This window comes from Cryptomeria japonica, chromosome 6 (assembly GCF_030272615.1).
Source record: "Cryptomeria japonica chromosome 6, Sugi_1.0, whole genome shotgun sequence".
NCBI classification, from domain to species: domain Eukaryota; kingdom Viridiplantae; phylum Streptophyta; class Pinopsida; order Cupressales; family Cupressaceae; genus Cryptomeria; species Cryptomeria japonica.
In genome coordinates this window covers 52,340,725-52,364,888 of record NC_081410.1, presented here as the reverse complement: position 1 = coordinate 52,364,888, position 24,164 = coordinate 52,340,725, and the positions used below count along the sequence as shown (strand labels likewise).

Sequence of the window (24,164 nt, the reverse complement as noted above, 5' to 3'; positions counted from 1 at the left end):
ACCCATCAATGGACCTCTTATGTGTGACATCTTATTCGCAAGTCACAAATTCATAGTAGACTTATTTACTTTCACTACCCCAAAATGCTTGGTGCCCACATGCCTATCACAAAAGCTGTTGACCAAGAGCTTGAATTCGCTAATACATCGTTGCAAGATATGAACCACACTAAGTCCAATGCCAAAGAGTCGTGGGAATGAGATATACCAGAGGGAGACGAAACAAACTGAGGAGAGTGAGAGTTGGGGAGGAGGAGATTTATGGCTTGTGCATGCTCGGAAAACAAAAGCCTTCAGATCAAGGCTTGGACCTAAGTTGTGTGTAGGAACCCCAAGGAGCCGTTGCCATAGTAAGAGGCTGAATATGCAAAAGAGCACATTAGACTTTTGGGAGGCTGAAAACCTTTTGGTAGCAACATTGTATTGAGCTGTTTTAAAACTTTGATGTATTTATATTTATTAATTTTTAATATATTTGTATAGTTATTTTGAATATTTTAATATAATATTAGTACCATATATTATGGCCATACCTAGCTGTACTGAACCTAGGGGGAAAAATTGTCATACCAACTTACTCAAACCCATACCGAATCTCGTATCTGAACTGGCAACTTAGGTTATGATGATTTGCCTAATCAAATTATGTATTTTAAGTACCATTATCAAGTGGGCCTGACCTAACAGCTTATGTTTATTAAATTTTGATTGGGCATGCATTATTATATATTATGCTTTGTATATAAAGTGTTGTTTGATATTAGCTTCTATGTATACACTGTAAACAATTGAAGACATGGGCATTTAAGGGTACCAAATGCAAGGTTAATAAAAGATGCAACTACAAACCTCCAAAATGTTTAGGTAGGTGTAAGAAATTTAGCTTTCAGTAAGGAGATCTTCAAACTTACCATGCATTATAACTGGATTATGCTTCTCATAAATTGTAAATCTTGATCAAATTAGGCCACCTCTACCAATAATTGTATAAGAGAAAGTATTCAATTAAAAGCTAGCCAGTGAGTCACAAATGAGGTCAACGTACTTTAAATAGTCTAGGTATTTGTTTAGAACTGTATGTGATATCAATAACATCATTTACTAGAGGGTTATTTTTGTCAGGTGAAGGAAAAAATATCTAGATAATGAACATAATTCACGATTGGCTCTTCACATCACTTTATAGCAAATCAATATGTGATTGGCATTTTAATTATTGCCCATTATAATTCAACAACCAGTTTGATTATTTCTAGTTCTTTTTGGTGTTCAACTAGGCCAGGCCTTTTTCAACTTTAAAAAAGAACTTGATCAGAAGAATTCTTGCATAGAGCTGATTTTCTTGCATGGTACTGATTTATGATATTGAAGAAAAGGATACAAATGTAACACTGCTAGGCAATGCAGGAAAATATTGAAAAATTTCTTTCTCTCATCACTGGGGATTCCTATATTGAGTATAGAAATGAGCGCTATTTTTTATTAGCTGCACCTGATGTCTTTATGTTATTGCAAGGTAAAATTGTGTAGCATTTCTTTCTCTTCTTAGCATATTAATTTGACGATGACTTGAATTGATGTTCTAGAGATTGTGATCCTTAACATAATAAGATAATTGCTTTTATACATGCTTTTTCTGTCACAAATAGGATTTTATATAGTACAATTTGAAAATCTATCAGTGAATAGATTGATCTGCATGTCATTTCTTGCTAGAATACTTTTATTTCTATGCAGAAAAGGGTTTCAGCCTTTCAGGTTCCATAATGTCCTTTATTTTTAAAATTCAAATGATTAATATATGTTTCCCCTACAGGTTCCGTTTCTTTTTGGTCTACCTCTTTTGGAGAAAGTTGCATGTTTAGGTGTTCATATATTTATTGGACGGACTGGTCGACACCTCTTTCTCACTGACAATCATGAGGGGAAATTACCATTGCTTCGTCGCATGTTGAATGATTGTGGTGATCTTTATTTCATGTGTGTATTTTCTTTTTTGTTCAATTCTGGAGTTTCTTATATTACTTGAAGTAACTTCACAAATTATAAAAATTATTGATGTTTATATTCAATTATTCATCCATGAATTTTTCTAGTAAATAAGAAATATAATCATCAATGTTTCTTCTGTGACTGAAGGTCTGCTTTGCGAGCATTTAAATGTCGAATTGCCTACTCAAATGTGGCCTATGACCGTATCTTACATTCCAACAATTTTTTGTCAACTTTCCAAACTATATTCAATTGCAAGTTATTTTCCTCATGTAAAGTCATTGTTTGGGCTGAATAATTGTTATTAAATTGTTTCTTAACTGGTCACAAGATATCGTAGGTTGGAGAACTTCTTCAATTAGACTTGAAAGTCAGTTGCCGAAGGTATTTTTATCAATTTATTGAATGCCTCACCATTTATACTCTTCTACTCCATCAGTTTTGTTGCATTTCATCATGATGTTGGATTACTCACCATTTATAGTTACTGATTGAACTTTTTGTGATTACAGCTTCAGGATCCTATAGATGAGAGATATCCACACATTGTAAATGTAGAAGATGAGAATGACAATAGTCATAAGCCAAGATCCCCAGTTTCAAAGGAAGATCATTCAGTCAACCCAGAAGAAGGTTTGCTTCTCCTATTTGGTCATGATTCTATAAAAGAGAGATATTTTTATATGCAATTTTTTACTCGTAACTTTCTTTTAATTATACATATCCAATAAATCTGCTTAGTTTTTTGAAACACATTTTAATGTCAATACTGTCCATCAGCTTATTGTTTTTGCTCCTATTTGCATTTTGGTATTTCCATTTACTTGAACAGATAAAAGTATTTATCATTTTGTTTTGGAGAAGCTATGTTGAACAAGGTTATTTATTTTACATTTGTTTTTGCCCTCGCCACAATTCTGAACTTTCATGTTACTAGGTCCTCACAACACTCAATTCATATGTGAGGTTACCAATTGAGAAAGGAAATCTGTGAAAAGATAAAGTACTCCTAGTTTGAGATGGTTGGAGATATTCATACCCAACAATCATATCTTTTGGGTAATTAGTTTCTTTGATTCAAATACAAGTAGTTTGGCAAGCTATCTCTACATTCTTAAAGTACTTAGGAAGGTAAGAATTGAAGGCAAGATTTGAGATCTGCATATATGTATAATTCTATGAGACAAAAGAGGTGCAAACTTAACAGACATTTGGAAAAAGAAGTATCTATCATTCTGGCAAGTAGAGTCCAAATTCAGCTATAAGTTGGAGAATGAAGTGTAATCCTAAAACAATTGTGCTAATCATTGAGATGAAATCCAAGATATGGACTCTGAGAAACACTGATTCAAGAGACAAAAGTTTACAGGAGAAGACAATTTTGAAGATGAAAAGGATGTCTACAGCAAATTATAATTATATTTTTAGTGTAGGAGTTTGAGATGGAGATGCAAATCAATTGAGAACACAATCGTCGAGAATTCATCACCATAATAGTTATTGCATTATCAAGTATGCTGTGACGAATTGCAATTTTAGATGAATTGATACTTTTGTTTAATGTTGTTAGGCAGAGACAATGCAAGACAATGCGATGCAATCAAGCGTAAGGAGCCAATTGAATGGTAGCCTTTCCCTTGCGGCAAGACTTCACAACACACCTTTGTAAGATCAATAAGTGTCCTAAGACTTGAGATAAACTGAAATTGGAGACTACAAGGTCTAAATGCAGAGTAAAATCACAAGTAGTCACCCAACCAGGGTCTTTACAAATTGGATTTTCACGCTAATTTTTTGAGATCTTCAGTATTAATGTTTTCTGATTTGTTGCTGACCAAGACTGCCTTGTAATGTCCCCACTTCGAAATAGAATTTAATAATAAATGATAATAATAAAATTAAAACATTAAAAATTAAATTAAAATATAAAATAATATAATTAAATATGACTAATTAAAAATTAATTAAGTTAATGAAAAGTCAAAAGACATGAAAGGAAAAGTTGTGACTCCCTCAACAATGAGATATAAAAAAGAGAAGAGAACCTCATTTGAGAGGGAGGATAAATTGGAAAGGAGAAGTGCAGATCTGATTTAAATAATAAGTGCAGATCTGATTACGAAAGGTTGTGTCCCTTTCAAAGGGTAGAAATAATGAAGAGTTGCACTCTTTCAAAGGGTGCTAATGGTGAAGGGGTATGTCTCTTGCCAAAGGGCATACATGATGAAGAGGTGTGACCTCTCCCTCATATTGAGGGATATAGAGGTAAGGAATCAAAAACATCTAGTGACATCACGATTGATTAGAAAGGATAGCTGCGTAGGCAGAGGCAAGAGAAAGAGGGAAGATAGCAGAGACACCGAAGGTACGTATGTGTGTGGATGTGTGTGCCACAGCCACACATATAAATATACTTGTAGTTTTGATAGTTATGTCACGATTATTATAATGTGTAGGTTTCAGAATTATGTCATGATTATTATAATGTGTATGTTACAGAATTATGTCGTCATTATTACAATGTGCATGTTACAGAATTATATCTCAATGTGTATGTCACAAGATTATAATTTAAATAATAATGATAATATGAATTATAAATTAGATGATATTGATAATATGAATGGTAATGAAATGTTGGATATCAATGAATGACAATAACGGGATTATATGATGGAGGCTATTGGGAGGAAATCCCGGTAGTCTAATTCAGGGATTATGATAATCCCTAGTAGGCAGTATATACTGAATATCTATATGCATATATGTATGGCTTGGTTGACAAAGTTCATCCAAGAAGAGATGGATCTGGCCGGCTCTCTCTGGTAGACTTGGACGATGAGATGCATCATCCAAGGCAAGGAATGGATCATATATGATGGTCTTCCTTGGTATGCCTTGGGTGTAAGAAATTACATCCAAGACAGGAATCAAATTAACCTTCGATTTCCTGGATGACTTGGGTGTAAGAAATTACATCCAAGACAAGAATCGAATTAACCTTCGATTTCCTGGATGGCTTGGAACCAAGATGAGTTCCAAGAAGGCGAGCTTCACAGCCGCCTAAGGACATGTCCCAGTACTGCACTCGTATCCTTTTTATTAAATAAGTATTGAGATTAGTATTAATTAAGTAATTTAAGTTTAATTGCAAATTAGATTAGTTATGTATATATTTGTTGTGTTCTAACAATCTGTTTTGCAGGACAGTGATCCCTAACTAGTAGGGACATTACATGCCTTCACAACACAGCAAATTACTTATTTATGACAGTAATGAATTGACATTCAAACGCAAACTTTTTTATTTTTAAGACAATTGTTTTTGAACAGAGTAAATTGCTGATTTTCATTGCATTATGTCAACAAGTTTATATCCCTCATTCCACGGGGACGCGTCCCCCCCCTTTTTGGGCGCGTCCCCCCGTCAGAAACGTCTCGGGGACGGGGGGACGGGGACGCGACGTCCCCCGCCGTCCCGCCACCGCCACCCAAGCGCCGCCGGGACGCGGAGACGTCTGGGCGTCTCCCAAAGAGACTTGGGAGACGTTTGGGCGTCTCCCCGTCCTTCAAGAGACGTATATGCAATATTTAATATTAAAATTTAAAAAAAAAGTGACTTTTTAAGTTTTTTGAGGGTTAAGGGGTAACTCTAATTGGACGTGGGCCAAAAGAAAAATAACACCCGACGCCTTTAGAAAATAATAAAAGTATTTTTGGCCTCGCGGGGCGCTGCTCCTCGACCCCGCCCTGTATCGTGACAGGGAACGCGCAAGGGGCGTTGCCCCTTGACCCCGCAAGGGGTGATGCCCCTTGACCCCAACTTGGGGGCGCTGCCCCCAAACCCCTGTTGATAAATATAGGGGGAAACCGCACCGATAGAAGTAGGGAAAATCTAACCTCCGAGTCTGATTAGGCTCCATATAACAACACAACTTAGAAATCTTGGTATTTAGATTTAGTATTTCAAATTTCCTATAGTCTCATTTGAAATATAATTCTTACACTGTAATACTGTCATACATCTTTTCAAAACTAGTTTTTCAAGTACTATATGTATATGTATAACTATATCAGCACCACCACCCCGCCACCCCCTGCCGCCCCCCCCGCCGCTGTCCCCCCCGCCGTCCCCAAACTTAGGCCCTTGGTCCCCCCGACCCGGAAACGCGTCCCCGCGTCCCCCCATCCCCAACGCCCGTGGAACACTGTTTATATCTGATCTTGTAATGTCACTAGTAGAAATGTTAGCTGGATTTCACCAAATTTTAAAAATAACACAGACCCAAGTTCTTTCTGATCACCAAGATCCCGGTGAGGGCAAGGTAAGAGAGAGCATACACAAATTGGGATGTCACCAATAAGCAATTAATTTTATAACATATTGGCAGCAAGCCATCCAATTTACAATCAAAGATACATATGCAGATATGATCAATACCATAGGTAAATAACAAGCAGATCAAGTCAATGTAAAACTAGAAGATCTGATCAATGCCAAATGGGTTGATTGCTACAAGACCAATCAATGCCAAATTAGTGGAGAATGATATGCAATTTAAAATGGATCCGGTGTATAAACTGTCTAGGATCTTGTTACAACATCATGAGCAACCTCTAATAGTAATTGGCAATAAACCATCTAGCTATATAAAGAGTTACTGTTGTATAGATACTGAATAACATCAATATCATTTATCACAAGGTTTGCTAAAAACGACAATACCTGATCTATATAATCATCATCAAATCACATGATAGGGTTGTCATATAGGGATGCAAACATCTAAATTATGATTCACTACAGAAACCCTAACATGCAATTATCAAAACTGACATGCAACTATTAAAAGTTGACACACAATTGCGTCAATCCAAGTTTGTGTGACCAATACCAAATATGATGAATGATATCAAACAACCCTCAATTGTATTGAAAATTACTGATTTGAAATTGATTGCAGGTTTGTATGACCCTTTATTAAAATATTGTAATGTTTCTTTAATGGTCATCTTAGTCATTTTAGTCGTCTTTAGTTAGTTTTTATTTTCAGCTTCAATTTACGATTGTTTCTTTTAGAAACATCGTCTCTTGTAAATTCTTTATATTAGAGCTCTCGCTTTATTGTTTAATATCATTGAATATTTTAATATGGTATTAGAGTGGATATGAGCCCATTTCCCTCATGGGAGAGCTCAGGATTTTGGGAGGGCCTTCTTCGAGGGTTGCCGTGTGATCTGCAGATTTTGGTTCGAAGTTATTTTATTGGTCATGATCTAGGGTTTCTATGTTTTTTGCTCCTTTATTGTTGGCGGCAAACCCTTCAAGTTTTTGTGGTGCGATAATCTGTTTGCAGCTCGTGACTGTCTTTTGTTTTCGTGGGTCGTGGTTGCGGGTTTGTTCGTGGGGTGTAGAATCCTGATTTTTTTTTTTGTAACCCAAAAAACACAATTTTCTTGCATCTGATTTTTTTGGGTTTTTGCGGGTTTCTTCTGTACCCATGACTTTTGTTTTCTTTTTCGCAATTTGTCTCCTCATGCGACCTTTGCACGACCTAACTTGCGCGACTTCCATTTTCATTTTTGTATCTTCCGCGACGACTCGTGCATGACGGAAGGGGTTCTGTTCGTCTTTTTTTTCCCTCCTGTGACGTGATGAGAGTTTGTTCGAGTGTGTTCGCATTTGTTCTCTTTAACCCGCATTGCTTGTGTTTTTCTTTTCAATAGGATCTACATTTTTCGGCCTGCGTTTTATGCCATCGAGAGTTGTTCTCCTTTGTCAACGACATTGTGAAAATTGCGAGCAAGGCATCTGCGAACCCGTGTTTCTGCAATTTGAAGGTCGTTTTTGGTAGATGGCTTTGCTTCTTTGTAGTTCATCATTGTCGTCTCTATTCCTCTTCTATGTTGGGTGTATTTATTGTTTCTCCACTCTACACTTTGACTGCCTTCTTCGATTCTCCATTATTTGTTGGTTTTTTAATAATTTTTTTCACCTTAAAAAAACTTTCTGCATGGGTTTATAATTTTTTCTCTTAAAAAATTATTGGTGAGGTTTTTCTAATTTTTTCCTTAATTTTTTTATGGGTTATAATAATTTTTATCCTCGAAAAATTGTGTTGGGTTTTACCGTTTTTCCTCAAAAATGAAATTTTGTATTTTGATCCGTGCCTCGGATTTTTGGGTATTTTCACAATTTTTTCCTAAAAAATTGTCTGTGGGTTTTGATTGATTTTTCACCTCAAAAATCGTGTCTGGTCATCTGTAATTCACATTGTTCGCGTGGGATTCTGGTTTTTGCATGATTTTGTTCTAAAAATTATGAGTACAAGTGTTCGTCTTAGGGTTTTTACTGTTTTTTCTGAAAAAAAATGATACTTTGTAAACTTAAGTTTTTGGGTTTGGTGATTTTTTCCTCAAAAATCATGGCTTCTTGCAATTTGTTTTGGGGTGTCATGCTCATCTGCAAAAGTTTGTGGACGATTTGTTTTATCCAGAAGTTCTCCAGATTCTAGGAGGGTCAGTGTTAGGCTCTTGTCGTAGAGTGTTTTGAGAAGAAGGGGGCAGCCTTCTTTCTTTTTCTTTGTGTAGTCAGAACCATAGATTTGCAATTTGTTTTGGGGCGTCATGCTCATCTGCAAAAGTTTGTGGACGATTTGTGTTATCCAGAAGTTCTCCAGATTCTAGGAGGGTTAGTGTTAGGCTCTTGTCGCAGAGCATTTTGAGAAGAAGGGGGCAGCCTTCTTTCTTTTTCTCTGTGTAGTTAGAACCATAGATGACTCTGCGCTTTTTTCAAAGATTCGCTAGTACTCATGCATCTTTCATCATTGCAAGTCACTCGCCCCATAACTCACAGACGAGTTATTCTGAAACTCGCTGCAATTTTTTGTGCTTTAAATCGCCAAAACTCTACATGAAAATGGTGTAAAACTTGTTAGTAAAAAACGGAAAAAAAAACAAACTTGCAAAAACCTAATCTTTAACCCACTTTTCAACCTGTTATGGAGACATTTTTGGGTGTTTAGTGCAACGTGGCAGGGACGCAAAAAATACCGCGACACCGCGATGACAGGCAGGCAAAAAAAGAAGCAACGCGAGGATAGGCAGGCTCTTGAGGGTTTTTTCTGAACCTCATCACCAGATTTTAAGCATTTTCGGCTAAGTTTAAACCCAATGAAGATTGAATCGCAAGTCGTGGTTAATTACCAGGAAGTCAGTAGGGTTTGCATCCAACAATAAAATCACACTTCATGCCAAAATCAAAGTTGCTACGGGAATGACAAATAAATATTAAAAACAAGGCCCAATAACTATATACTTCTCCTTAATAGCATCGATTTATTTCATAAGAATAATGTATGCAGCATTAATCAATATAAAACTCATCGAATGCACAACCATTTCTTGCCTAATATTGACAGTCATTTTTTTATAATTAAATTTTTAAACAAAATATAACAGTCATTTTTAATTTTTTATGCATAATCCATTTGTTTTTTGGTTTATGCTATGTATTGAACTCAAACTTTGATTTATATCATGGAAATCAGTAAATGTTCTATAAATTTGGTGTAAATATGTGTTTTTGAATAATATTTATAAAATAAATGTATTTTCAAATGTTTGATAAAGTTGCCAAGTTATTGCCAAGTTTTTCCCTGAGTTTTTGCGAGTCCCGTGTTTTTAAAAAAAATTTGGGCTTGCCGAGTCATTGCCAAGTCTAAGTTTTTCAACTATGGTTAGAACGATGACCATTAAAGGAGGGTATTAGAATATTGTAATGTTTCTTTAATGGTCATCTTAGTCATTTTAGTTGTCTTTAGTTAGTTTCTGTTTTCAGCTTTAGTCTATGATTGTTTCTTTTAGAAACATCGTCTCTTGTAAATTCTTTATATAGAGCTCTTGCTGTATTGTATAATATCATCGAATATTTTAATACCCTTAAGTGGCAAGGTATGGAACCCGGAGCTACCTTAGGACTGCTGCAAATTAGATTGTGACTGATATAGTTGATATAGAAGAAGGTATGACTGGATTAAATGTAGAAATTTGTTGATAACAAGTGCTACAACAACCTAACTGCCATATCTTTTTTTTCCCATGACATACAACCTGCAAGAGATAAGGAAATTAAACAAAAAATCACACAAAAACAATCATTATAAAAATAATTGAGACCTTCCCCCAAAACAAACTCTGAGAAAAGCCACAAATTTTTTTCTGAATATTTCACACCACACTAGCATGCTGAAAACTTCACACCAACTGAAAATGTAAAAATACAATCCAATATCAGCTCACATGTGATATTTGGATAGAATTATTCAAATGGCTAGGAGGGTTTTTGTGTCTAAAATCATTTTGTCAAAGGGTTTTTGTTATTCAGTTGAAAATGAAGAACTTGTGTTCATTCTCTAGAAAGTAGAAATTGTTGAAATGAGTAAAAACACTGATTTTTGTTTCCAAACCTCCTTTTATAACTTTTTTGAGGGAAAATAATATAATTTAATATTATTCTATTTTATTTTTCCCTCGAAGTGAAAATTTTAAAAGTGTTATTAAATAATCACTTATAGGAACTTGGTCCTAATGACATATTTTAACCACACTTTAGGCCCTCTTTTAAATTTGCTTAATGATAACCCTTTTAGGTGCTTTATAATATAATAATAAAATATAAGCTGCCTTTTGGTGGACACAAAGCTACTTTCTGGGCAATTTAAATTAAATTATTAAATTTATTTCTTTAGCTCAAAAATGTGACGTGACAATCTGCCCTTCCCAAAAATTGCTCGTCCTCAAGCAGAATTGATTCAACTTTTTAACATTTCCAATTGTAACTCTTTGCAAGTTCCAGGATCTTAAATCAACCTAGGAAGTAGGCATGTCCATCAGTTCAAATCGTGGGACAGATTTTGCGAACTCCTCCATAATTTGTTTCATCCTTGACATTTCAAGTTCTCTCCAGGTTTTCTTTTTGGGAAAGATGAACTCACTACCTTGCTCTTGCTGCTCTACTATGATACATTTGGGAGCTAAAAATCCATTTTCCAATATCAAACCTCTTGCTGCCCCAACTACTTGCTTATGAGAAGTTCCTAAAACTGTGTTTTCTTTCATCATTACTTTGTATTCAACAGCAGTGTTGTTCCATTGACTGCAGATATTGATCTTTCATAACCTTTCTAACATTCACAACATGAGCTTCATGTTCCTCCAAGGTTAGATTTTTTTTTTCTTATTCAGGTCATTGAAAAGATGACTGTAGCTAATGATTTACTTTCCTCATGTTGAGAATATCTCTCAATCCCATATCAAAATGTATAGGCAGCTTTGGACAAAATAATTTATGCCCCCTTCCACAATTTCCATGTTAAAATGTTTTCTATAATGACCAAAGCTTGAGCATTTATGTTCACAAGTATATGCAACATCATATGTTAATTTATCTTTTTGACTTGTAACCACAAATGGGGGATCATAAGGATACAATATTACAAACACAATAAGTTAACTTTACCTTCTTTCCCTTTGAAGTTATGAAGCAATCCTCTCCTTACTGCGATGTCATTTCCACATTATTTCAGCTCATTACATATGGAATATATCCTACCAATGTTGAGTGGTAAATTTGCAACTAAATTAAAACTAGTATGAGAAGAGTAAATTGTTGTTGTCCTACCTTGCATATTGATCTTGTATAGAAGATGGCTATTTGCCATTTTATCCCTAATCATAGTGACACATGCATTTGCTAATGCACTTATAGTTTGGATAATTGCACTCTTTATCCAAAAAAACATTTTTTTAAACCATCTAGAATGGCATGAATCTGCTTTCCTAGATTCTGGATTACTCCATTAAAGGTTATCATCTTAGGAAGGTCTTGAAGCATGAGTCGGATTCGGATTCTGGATCGAGATTCGGGTTCGCAAATTCGTTCAATTTTTTTTGGGGTGGGTTCGGCTTCGTTTTGGGTTTGTCCGTACAAAAACATATAAAATAAATAAATAAAAAATATATACATATATGCAGCAGCAAATAAATTCATAATACACCATTGTCAAGTGTCAACTATGCTAATAGACGAATAGTAAATAAATATAGCAAAATACACCATCATATATATTAATGTTTTAGTCCAAATGGCAAATAACATAGCAAAAAGCTAAAATACACCACCATATCAATGTTTTAGTTCAAAAATAATAATGTCAACATTAATAATCAGCCATCACTGATCAAATATCATCAAAAGTCATCAAGCATATCATCCTCCTCTTGTGGCAAATTAGAAGCACAAACAGTGCCACTGGCAGTGGTACTAGCAATCTCAGCCTCAGGAGCAGCCTCATGATCACTAGCAATCTCAGCCTATTCTAGGGTTGGAGGGTCGAGTTGACCAAAATAGGCAAAAAGAAAACTTTAAACAAATTTAAAAAATGTGTCAAATCACCCAAATTCGGCCCGGGTTCTGCCACTGGAATCAAAATTCGCTTGAAATTCGGCAAAATCCGCCCCGGGTCCTTCTCAGCGAACCCACAGGGCAAAATACGAACCCTGCAAGAATTTTCAGAGAATGTTGTGCAAACCAGAATTTGGAGAGAATCGAACCAGGACCCAGGGATTTTGTAGAAGAATCTGGTAACTTAGCTTTTTTGTAATCTAGAGTGTTCTTCCTTCTTTAGCATTTTCTTCATTTCCAAATCCTTGGAAACTTTAGTCTTCATTTTCTTTCTTGACCTTCTTAGGTAGTTATAAAGGCCCTTTTTGCTCGGATACCAAACTTCAAGTAACTCTTAAGTAATTACCAATGGAAACTGTCTTTGAATTCACTGGGTGATTCTTGATATTGTTTAAGTATTTTGGTAGCCTCAAATTTATAAGTCATTGAGTCCTTTTGTATTTTTAGCAGTGCTTCTTGAACAAGAACTATATCTTTTTTTCTTTTTTTTTTGTAAGAACCTAGGCTGAAAAAGATTGGGTGTGGAATTGATCATATATCAGTTATTTACTAGAGGGTTCTTGTTCTGATTTAAACCTGCTCTGAACTCTCTCATTGTCTTTTCCATGTATTTTGACTTTCTCTATGAGATTCAAGCAAAAAATGTCTTATTTCTGTCTACCATGACTCACAAACTAGCAAAAACAAAACTGGGATGTGGCCAATGAGCAATTAATATCAAAACTTACTAGCTGCAAGCCGTCTAATTCAAAATCAAAGCTAAATATGTAGATATGATCAATGCCACTAGTAGATAGATAACAAGCAGATCTAATCAATGCCAAACTAGCAGATGACAAACATATTCAATGAATGTCAAATGGGTAGATTACTACAAGACCAATATGTGCCAAATGCAATTTAAAATGGATTTGGTGGTAAACGGCCGAGGATGTTTTTACAACATCAAGAGCAACCTCTAAGTATGTTATTTTTAGTACTTTTAGATTGAATAAAACTCAGAAAATTAGATTTAGATTAATTAATTTATTGTTTTCAGACTTTAAGCATAATAACAGAAATGAAATGCTAGAGACAATGCATAGTTACCCTGGGAAAACCTCCTAGGAGGAAAAACCCAGCCAAAGGATCCTCAGATCTGATTTATGATTTAGAATTCAACAGGAAATTACACACTTATCTGTTTTACAGCCATCACGAGAGAGGAATAATTAGGTTACTGTCTGATTGCAGCCCTTCAATGGAGTCTTCAATGTTAGATGATGATCTGCTGTTCCTAAGGGAGTTCGCTGCCTTCAATGTCAAGTCTATTGCTGTTTGATCAAGTTCGCACCTTCCTATTTGAGTCTGCTACAACATGTGAGGAGGTTCGCTGTTTGCTAAAGAAGTTCGCACACTTCAGTTTGGATCTGCTACAACATGTGAGGAGGTTCGCTGTTTGCTAATGCAACCCTTATGAAGTTCGCTGCCACTATGTGAAGTTTCGCTGCTTACTATGTGGAAGACTTTGATCTTGCATAAGTACAACCTTCGCTTTTCACCAAAGATTGTTTTTCCAACATTAAACTTGATTAATTTAAATGAGAGGAAGGTGATGCATTTATAGGTGACATATAGATCCCTAATCATGTCGGCCTCCTTTATCCTTTAAACCATTTTATTGCTTTCCATTAATTTGCCTTAATGGGGTCGGCCCTATCAAAGAGGCGTTTTATTTTAGTGTGTGGCGAGCAACCTTAAGTGCCGAGTGGAGATGGGCCTAGCCCTATATAAAGGGGGGCGGATTCCAATGTTGCCTAAGGCAATAGGAATCCGCTTGCCCTAATTACAACCAACACTCCCCCTTAATTAGGGAATAGAATCATAATCATAATCTTCCAGCTTGCACACAAGCATAGACTGGATCCACCTTGCATTGCTCACAGAGGGTGGAGAGGATCCTTTGCTTACCATCTTACATTGCCCGTAGAGGATGGTCATAGGTTACAATACCATCTTACATTGCCCGCAGAGGATGGTTTTAAGTTTATACTTCTCCCTGAGAAGTTTACAATACCACCTTACATTGCCCACAGAGGGTGGTTAACATTTACAATACCATCTTACATTGCCCGCAAAGGATGGTTAATAATCACACTTCTCCCTGAGAAGTTTACAATACCACCTTACATTGCCCACAGAGGGTGGTTAACATTTACAACACCATCTTACATTGCCCACAGAGGATGGTTTAAGAATTATGCTTCTCCCTGAGAAGTTTACATTACCACCTTACATTTCCCGCAGAGGGTGGATTTATACAATACAAGGTATCACTGCACTAGAGACTCCCTCTCAATTGGAGATTCATTTTCCACAATACCAAGTCTATCCCTGAAGTACACAAACTTCACTTTTGCTAGAGGCTTGGTAAGAATATCTGCAACCTGCTCATCAGTGCTGACATACTTCAGCTGAATGGCACCTCTTTGTACCATGTCCTGAATATAATGAAAATGAGTTTCCACATGTTTTGACCTATCATGAAACATTGGATTGTTAGACATTTTAATACAACTCTGGTTATCACAGTGAATGACTGTGGGATCCCATGGCTGACCAAACAGTCCAGCAAGAAGCTTACGAAGCCATACTGCTTCTCTAGAAGCTACACTTGCAGCAATATACTCAGCTTCAGCAGTGCTCAATGCCACTGAGGATTGTTTTCTGCAAGCCCAAGAGATCACTGCAGAACCCAAGCTAAAGCAAATACCAGAGGTACTTTTCCTGTCTTTGACGCTTCCAGCCCAGTCTGCATCAGAATAACCTTCCAAGGTTATTGGAGTGTTAAGTGGATACTTCAGCCCAAAACCAATAGTGCCTCGCACATATCTTAGGATATGCTTGGCAGCAACCAGGTGAACATGCTTGGGTAGGCTCATGATACATCAGAGATCCAATCAACTGTCGGTACTCGGATGGATCTGCAAAATCAGAGTTAGCTGCAGAAATACTCAACTTCTTTAAGTTAGATTCCATAGGAGTAAACATTGGCTTACAATCCATCATCCTAAATCTTTTCAGAATGTCAATAGTATACTTTCCTTGACTTAGAAAGATTTCGTTAGATCTTTGCCATACTTCTAAACCTAGGAAATAATGCATTAGACCTAAATCTTTCATTTCAAATTCAGAAGCTAGATCTTTCTTGCATCCAATAATAAGTTCATTTTTACCAGTAAGAAATAAGTCATCCACGTAAAGAACTAAAATCAACATTTCATTATTTGCAATTTTAAGATAAATGTTAGGGTCAGCATCATTTTTACGAAAGCCTAGACTTAACAAATATTTATCAATTCTTTCATACCAAGCATGAGGGGCTTGTTTAAGACCATAAAGAGCTTTCTTTAACCTGCCCCCGTGAGTTAATCTATCCTGGATCTCATATCCTTCAGGTTGCTTAATATAGACTTCTTCCTCAATGACACCATTGAGAAAAGCAGTCTTAACATCCATCTGATGTAGTTTACAACCCTTAGCAGCAGCAATAGCAATGATCGTTCTAATGGAGGTATATCTAGCAACAGGGGCAAATGTTTCTTCATAATCTATGCCTTCCTTTTGGGAAAAGCCACGTGCTACAAATCTAGCCTTATATTTTTCAATACTACCATCAGCATTATGTTTAATTTTAAACAACCATTTAGAGGAAACAACGGATTTACCTTTGGGTCGGGGCACAAGGTCCCATACATCATTCTTGATGATTGACTGATATTCTTCATCCATAGCAAGCTTCCAGGCATGATGACTTAGGGCTTCTTCAATATTGCAAGGTTCAGATTCAATGAGATTACACATTAAGGAAACATAGTTGGAAAATACCTGAGGTCTCTTAGATTCACGGAAGGTGCCACTTGGAGCAGCAAATCTTTCTGCTTCTTGAATGGTGTTTCTTACCCAAAGTGGCCTCTTTTTGGAGACGATAATGTCACTGGGAATGTCAGTGGGATTCAAGGGCTCAGCGGGATCATCATGATCCTCTTGGGATGGAGGTTCAACTTGCTCCCTCTGAATCTCAGGGTCAGTATCAACATTTGTGTTTTGATTAACATTAGATTCATCAATAACACAAGAGCCTTTTGATTTCCTAAAAGCAATGTCTTCTTCAAATGTAACATGCCTACTTACCTCAATGTACCTTTGACCTGGAATGTAAATCCTGAATGCCTTGGAGGATTCACTGTATCCGACAAGCATGCCTTTCTTTTCGGAGGGTTCCAACTTTGATCGCTTTTCTTTAGGTATATGAACATAGACGGGACTACCAAAGATTCTGAGATGACTGATGTCTGGTTTGGAACCTGTGAAAGCTTCTTCCGGGGTCATGTTCTTTAGAGCACGATGAGGACATCTATTTTGTATATATACTGCAGTTCTAGAAGCCTCAGCCCATAGGAAAGTCTGAAGGTCTTGATCGTGGATCATAGCCTTTGCAGCCTCCACAATGGTCTTGTTCTTTCTTTCAGCGACACCATTTTGTTGAGGATTGTATGGAACACAAAACTCCCTCTTAATTCCTGATTCAACGCAAAAATCATGAAAGCTTCCAGAGGTGTACTCACCTCCATTGTCAGATCTTAAACATTTAATTCTTTTACTAGAGGAGTTTTCAGAAAATGCTTTAAATTCTTTAAATTTACTTAACACTTCATCAGATTCTTTAGATTTCAAAAAGTAGATCCAAGTTTTCCTAGAGAAGTCATCTATGAAGATTACGTAATAAAGAAATCCACTAGGAGATGCCATAGACATAGGACCACATAAATCAGAGTGAACAAGTTCTAGTTTGTCTTTAGCTCTATTTTCGCTTTTATGAAATGGACTTTTAACATTCTTACCAATAGCACAACCTTTACAAATGTTATCATGAACTTGACTGAGTTTAGGCATACCTTTGACTAACTTTTCAAGAGATGGAAGAGCTTGATAATGTAGATGTCCAAGTCTTCTATGCCATAGCTCACAGGATTTCGGGACCTCATTAATGAGGGCTTGAATAGGGTTAGTAGAGAGCTTATAAAGACTATCATATCTATGACCAATTATACGAGCAGATTTGAAACTAGCTTTCTTAGACCAAGCAAGAACTTTTCCTTCAGAAAATGCAATTTGATAACCTTTATCTTCTAGGGCAGAAATGGAAATTAGATTTCTTTTAATTCCAGGAACAAACAGTATATCACTGAGATGTAAAAAGATACCAGAATCTAAATTTAGAGAAGTAGAACCAGAACCTCTTACGGAATAACGAGCGTCATCACCAATTACCACGTGAAGATTGGTATCTTTTTCTACAAGACCTGAGAGGTGGTCACAGTAACCTGTGATGTGTCTGGAAGCACCACTGTCAATCAACCATGTATTGCTATTTGAGGGAATACTGCTAGATAGAGCAGATATGAATAGAAAGTCATCATTGTGTTCTGAAACTTCATTTAGGTTAGCTTCACTTTGGTTAGGGTTAAACTGACATTCCTTAGCATAGTGACTAAATTTGTCGCATCTAAAGCATCGCACACGCGAAGTATCTCTTGGTTTCTTCCAATGGTGTTGGGAACTAAAAGGTCTTGATTCCCTATTTCTTTTAGGATAAGGTTGCTTCCAATTACCCTTTTTCTTGCATTGGACAGCAAGCATGTGATGCTCATCTACATGAGGGCTCTTGGATTGACCTCTTGTGAAGAGGCGAGACTCTTCTTGAATGCAATCATTTTAAGACGATCAAGGGAAGGTAGCTCAAACCGGCCACTTATGGTTTGGATAAATGATTCCCAAGAGAAGGGTAGGCCATTAAGGACAATCATGACAAGGTCTTTGTCTTCCATGTTATGACCAGTTAATCCTAGTTGATTCTTCAGTTCAGAAATTCTCATGAAGTAGGAAATAACAGAATCTTCTTTAGCCATTTTGATATTAAGTAGTTGTTGTTTTAACGTAATTGCCCTACTAAGATTGTTAACTTCATATGTACCTTGAAGATGGCTGAACATTTCCCTTGCAGTGGTGAATGAGGCAATAGAGGTGACGAGGTGATCTTTGACTGAATCAATGAGGATCTTCCTGGCCTTGACAGCATCCCTTTTGAATTGTTTTAACTCAGCAGCATCCGATGGCACAATTAGCTCCTTTTCTTCTATGAATTGGAGGAGGTCTTCTTCCTCGAGAGCCAACTTGATTCGAACTTTCCATGCTGTAAAGTTTAGATTCCCATCAAGCCTATCTTCAACTTTCAGCCCCATTGGCCTGATTTGCAAAAACTACAGCAACCTGAAAATAAAGGTGAACTGAATTTTAAATCTGAAGGTTAATCTAACCAATTAGCTTTGATACCATGTTATTTTTAGTACTTTTAGATTGAATAAAACTCAGAAAATTAGATTTAGATTAATTAATTTATTGTTTTCAGACTTTAAGCATAATAACGGAAATGAAATGCTAGAGACAATGCACAGTTACCCTGGGAAAACCTCCTAGGAGGAAAAACCCAGCCAAAGGATCCTCAGATCTGATTTATGATTTAGAATTCAACAGGAAATTACACACTTATCTGTTTTACAGCCATCACGAGAGAGGAATAATTAGGTTACTGTCTGATTGCAGCCCTTCAATGGAGTCTTCAATGTTAGATGATGATCTGCTGTTCCTAAAGGAGTTCGCTGCCTTCAATGTCAAGTCTACTGCTGTTTGATCAAGTTCGCACCTTCCTATTTGAGTCTGCTACAACATGTGAGGAGGTTCGCTGTTTGCTAAAGAAGTTCGCACACTTCAGTTTGGATCTGCTACAACATGTGAGGAGGTTCGCTGTTTGCTAATGCAACCCTTATGAAGTTCGCTGCCACTATGTGAAGGTTCGCTGCTTACTATGTGGAAGACTTTGATCTTGCATAAGTACAACCTTCGCTTTTCACCAAAGATTGTTTTTCCAACATTAAACTTGATTAATTTAAATGAGAGGAAGGTGATGCATTTATAGGTGACATATAGATCCCTAATCATGTCGGCCTCCTTTATCCTTTAAACCATTTTATTGCTTTCCATTAATTTGCCTTAATGGGGTCGGCCCTATCAAGGAGGCGTTTTATTTTAGTGTGTGGCGAGCAACCTTAAGTGCCGAGTGGAGATGGGCCTAGCCCTATATAAAGGGGGGCAGATTCCAATGTTGCCTAAGGCAATAGGAATCCGCTTGCCCTAATTACAACCAACAAAGTAGTGGTAAATCATCTAGTTTTACAAAGAGTTATTATGATATAGATAATGAATGGCATAAGTATCAATAATCACAATGTATGCTAGAATTACAATACCTGATATATACATTCTGCGTCGAATCAAATGATAAGGCTGTCATACAGGAGTGCAAACATCTAAATGATGAATCACTATGGAAACCCCAACATTAAATTGCCGAATCTGACATGCAACTGGTGGTCACTATTATGCAACTGTTGAAAATTAACTTGCAACTGCATCAATCCAAGTCTGTATGACCAACCCCAAATAGTATGAAAGATACAAACAAACTTGAACTATATAAAAATTGGTGATTTGAAATTGATTGCAGGTCTCCTTGGCCTCTTAGTAGAAAAATATGACATCTCAAACTCCGTTAGCGCTCTCACATATTAGATTGTGACCGGTATAACTGATATAGAGGATGGTATGAATGGATATAATACTGAAATTTGTTGATAACAAGTGCTGCAACTACCTGACTGCCATATCTCTTTGTTTTTCATGATATATAGCCTGCAAGAGATTAGGAAAGCCAACCACAAACTCACACAAAAAGCCAGTAGATTATTTGTGAAACACACCAAGTGAAACCTTCACCTAAAACAAAGTCTAAAAAAAAATTAACACAATATATTTTTGAATATTTCACACCACACCAACACATCAGAAACTTCATACCAATTGAAAATCTAAAAATAGAATCTAAAGTCAGCTCATGCGTAGATGGAATTATTCAAATGGCTAATAGGGGTTTCAAACCTAAAACCATTTTGCCAAAGGGTTTTTGTCTTGTAAGATTATCCTTCCAAAGTAACTCTCGATTCATGAGCTCCACATTCAAGGCCATTAGCATGCAAATGAAGATCAAAAAATGCAATTTCAACCAGCAACATGCAAGTGGCCTATTACTCCAAATGCCCTTATGAGATGTTGTGACTCATCAACGTTCCCAATACAATAATATATTTTTTGTTATTACTTAACCCTAATCTGTGTGGTTGTTTCTCGGTGCATGACTGTAGGAAATTTGCAAGTAGTCTTCCAACAGAATGGGTATAAAAGTATGCTCCACAAAGTCTTTGGGATGGGGACAAGAGCAGATGGTGGGATGCATTTTTGAGATGGTAGGGGACCTTTTAGTGGGCAACAATTGTAAAAAAGGAATTTCTTTTTTTAATATAGGAAATTTTAATTATTCATATATAAGGCATTCACCATTTACATTATAGAACTGTATTACATAACATTAGAGTTGAATTGAGAATTCACATGAGAGTTCACATGCGAAATAATAAAATTCATTTCTTTCATTGTCAATGTGGATACTATATTGCATACTATTAGATAGACTTTTGTAGACTGTCAAGGACGTTGACCCACTCAACGTACACTATTGCACTTGTCAAGACACTTCTACACGACACCTCATGTTACCATCAACATTGCTTCATACTCTAGTCATAGAGGCCCTATCAATCTTCATGACACTACAACAATTACCTTGGAAGACCACAATAGGTGATACTCTAAATCAGGTTGTCAGCAAACTCCGGATTACTACTCTTAGCATGACCTTTGCAATACTTGGTTCATGCAAGAGATCTAAAATCACCTTTTAGCTGATTGCAAGACTAATTTTGCATGACCTAATTGTGTGGGAGATCCAAGACTACCTTTTGATGATCCTTAGCCAATTGTGTATGAGTGACTCTACAAGACCTCATTGTGTGGGAGATCCAAAGCCACCTTTTAGATCACTACAGGTTACCCTTACTAATTGTGCACAACAAATTTTGTAGGACTTGCCATACATGTTACACTTCAAATCCCAACCAAAATCTTGAGAACCCACCTCAAGAATTACTTTGCCAAGAATGCCTATAATTGACACACAACTCCTCTTATTGCTGATCATTATTGCATTTGAGTGTCTAGAACTTTTGTCTACATATTTTTTGGATCCAAAACTTTTGTTGACTACTTTTACCTTCTACCATTATGCCAAATCATCATTAGGTTGTTCTCTTCTATGCCAACTCCCATATTTGTGTGCCATGTGATTTTGGGCAAATCTTTGATCTCATGCAGAGCACTTCCTTCCTACTCACTCTATTGTTGGCGAGGTCCCTTCTCCCTATTAAAAAGTAGGGAATTTTTTTTTTTAAGGGGTAAACTCTTTTAACCCGGAGCTATGAACCAGTGGGGCTTGAACCTTGATGGCAAGAACAACAACACGACATGCCACTATTGGCAAAAAGTAGGGAAATTTATAAAATATAGGAAATTTCAATTAATCATAGATGACATTCATCATATATACTATAGAACCATATGAGACATGACACACAAATTATCAAGATCTCATTGCTTTCATCATCAATGTGGATACTATGTTGTGTACTCTTGCATAGAATTAGTAGACTCTTAAGGGACACTATCACACCAATTGGGACACTATTCCATGGTATCTTGTGTTACCACCAATGCCATTTCATCCTCTACTCATAAAGGCCCAGTAAACCTTCATGATGCTAAAGTAGAACTACCTTTGAAGACCACAACAAGTGATCCTCTGCAACATGTTGCCAAGCTTAGCATTGCTACTCTTAGCATGTCCAGTACGTGACCTAGTTCATGCAAGATATCCAAAATTGTTTTCTAGCTAAATGCAAGACTAATTTTGCTAGACCTCATTGTATCCAAGATTGCCCTTTGATGACCCTTAGCCAACTATTTATGATAGACTATACAAGACCTCATTGCGTGAGAGATCTAAAACTGCCTTTTGGATCGCTATAGATGACCCTTAGCTAGTTGTGTACTATTGACTCTACAACACTTGTCATACATGTTACACCTTTAATGCTGACCAAAAGTGTGAGGAGCCACCTCAAGGATTCCCCTACCAAGAATCCCTCTATGTGGTGCACAAGTCTTTCTCTTGCTGCTGACCATGATTGCACTCAAGTGTCTAGAACTTTTGTCTACAACTTTGGAAGATCCCAAACCTTTTCTGACTACTTGTAGCTTTCTGCCATTGTGCCAAACCATCATTAGCTTGTCTTCTTCTATGCCAACTTCCTTTTTTATATGCCATGTGCTTTTGTGCAAATTTTGGGGAGAAATTTAGATATGAGGGCTATATGTTAGTACCACTTTTGTAAAGTCCATGCAAATGCACATTACTAGTTATTTCTTTGCTAGCAAAAGGTCACCAACCTTGAATGTTAGGGGAGGCTTTTGGGAAAGTTTCTCTCCCTCCGCAGATTCTCCAAATTGTCTCTCTCAAACACTAACATTGGCCTGTGAGCATTCTTAGAGCTTGCATTGTTTGTTTTATAGTGATGGAGGACAATGTTATTAGTTTCTTAAGCTTGGGCATTTTTCCAAGCCTGACCTTACTACAAACATATGTTTTGTTGGGCTTTTTGCATAGAAAATAAGCTCTATGCTTTAGTAAGTCGTTTTCCCTCAATGTTATTTATACTTGTACTCTAAGTTACCGGGTTTTGCACTTAAGCCTCGAAATCGGAGCCAAGTGCGATTCTGGGCTTGGTATGAGCTAGGTTTGCCCTCAGGTTTGTCTTGGGTGCGTCCCGAGCGATTGGGTTCCTTGTCCACCCGGGGTGCACTCGGGATGAACTCGGATGTACCCGGGGGAACTGTTGATGTGTTTTTTATGCACATGCGAACACAAAATAAAATACCGAAGTATCTTATCCTCTCTTGAACAAAGTTCCTGACTGCTGAAGATCTCGCTGAAGGATCAGTCGAAGTAACTCCAAGGTTCTGTATGTAGGATCTCTACATGTGGATAAGCTCTCTGTGGTATGAGGTGATTTTGCTGGAATGACAAGGGGACTTACACTTGACGACCTAAACGTTTGATTTGCTGGAATCACAGGTCCTATTAACTAATTGGAAGACAAACAAATGGTAAAAGATGCAGGGTTTAGGAAGTCTACTCTACTACCTAGAATGCGAGAAGATGGATGAATGACTAGTTGGAGTCCTACTGGGCTGGGTCTCACCATCAAGATGAACAATTCAACACCAACTCAGTGCGATCTTCTGGGGGATGTTTCAAATATATTCAAATCGGACACCATCAGACACTGATCACCATTCAAGATAATGCATGAACAATAGACGTGTAACGACTTAAGATTAAGCTCACTTTATTCCAGTTGACCATGCAAGGCGCACTTACCATCAGCAAGAGGCTAGTGGTTTGGATTAGACGGATTCCACACAGGTGCATTCAACAATTTTCTTCATTCAATCTAATCATTTACCATCTAGAATTGAAGATTCAACAAGAAACCATGCATATTGCAAGAAACGACACACTTCACCATAACTTCAATGAAAATGGAGTTTATTTACAATCAATGGCAACAATTTCTTGCCTTCTCTTCTTATCTACTCT

General features: G+C 36.8%; 1 protein-coding gene across 9 annotated transcripts in view; it reads left to right on the top strand.

The window, feature by feature from the left end:
- The window catches only part of LOC131064229 (lipid droplet phospholipase 1), an 87,886-nt gene that overhangs the window by 41,851 nt on the left and 21,871 nt on the right, over positions 1–24,164 (top strand). For 8 of the 9 annotated variants that reach the window (XR_009111226.2, XR_009111225.2, XM_057998318.2 and 5 more), the window contains exons 5-8: positions 1,817–1,980; positions 2,140–2,195; positions 2,324–2,376; positions 2,505–2,625. Coding sequence is in view for 7 of the 9 variants with exons in the window: in XM_057998318.2 (XP_057854301.1) it covers positions 1,817–1,980; positions 2,140–2,195; positions 2,324–2,376; positions 2,505–2,625 (394 nt within the window). In the remaining 2 variants the exon portion in view is untranslated. Of the gene's footprint in view, positions 1–1,816; positions 1,981–2,139; positions 2,196–2,323; positions 2,377–2,504; positions 2,626–20,757; positions 20,862–24,164 lie in introns of those variants that run through there. The other variant, XM_057998320.2, reaches the window with a different exon arrangement.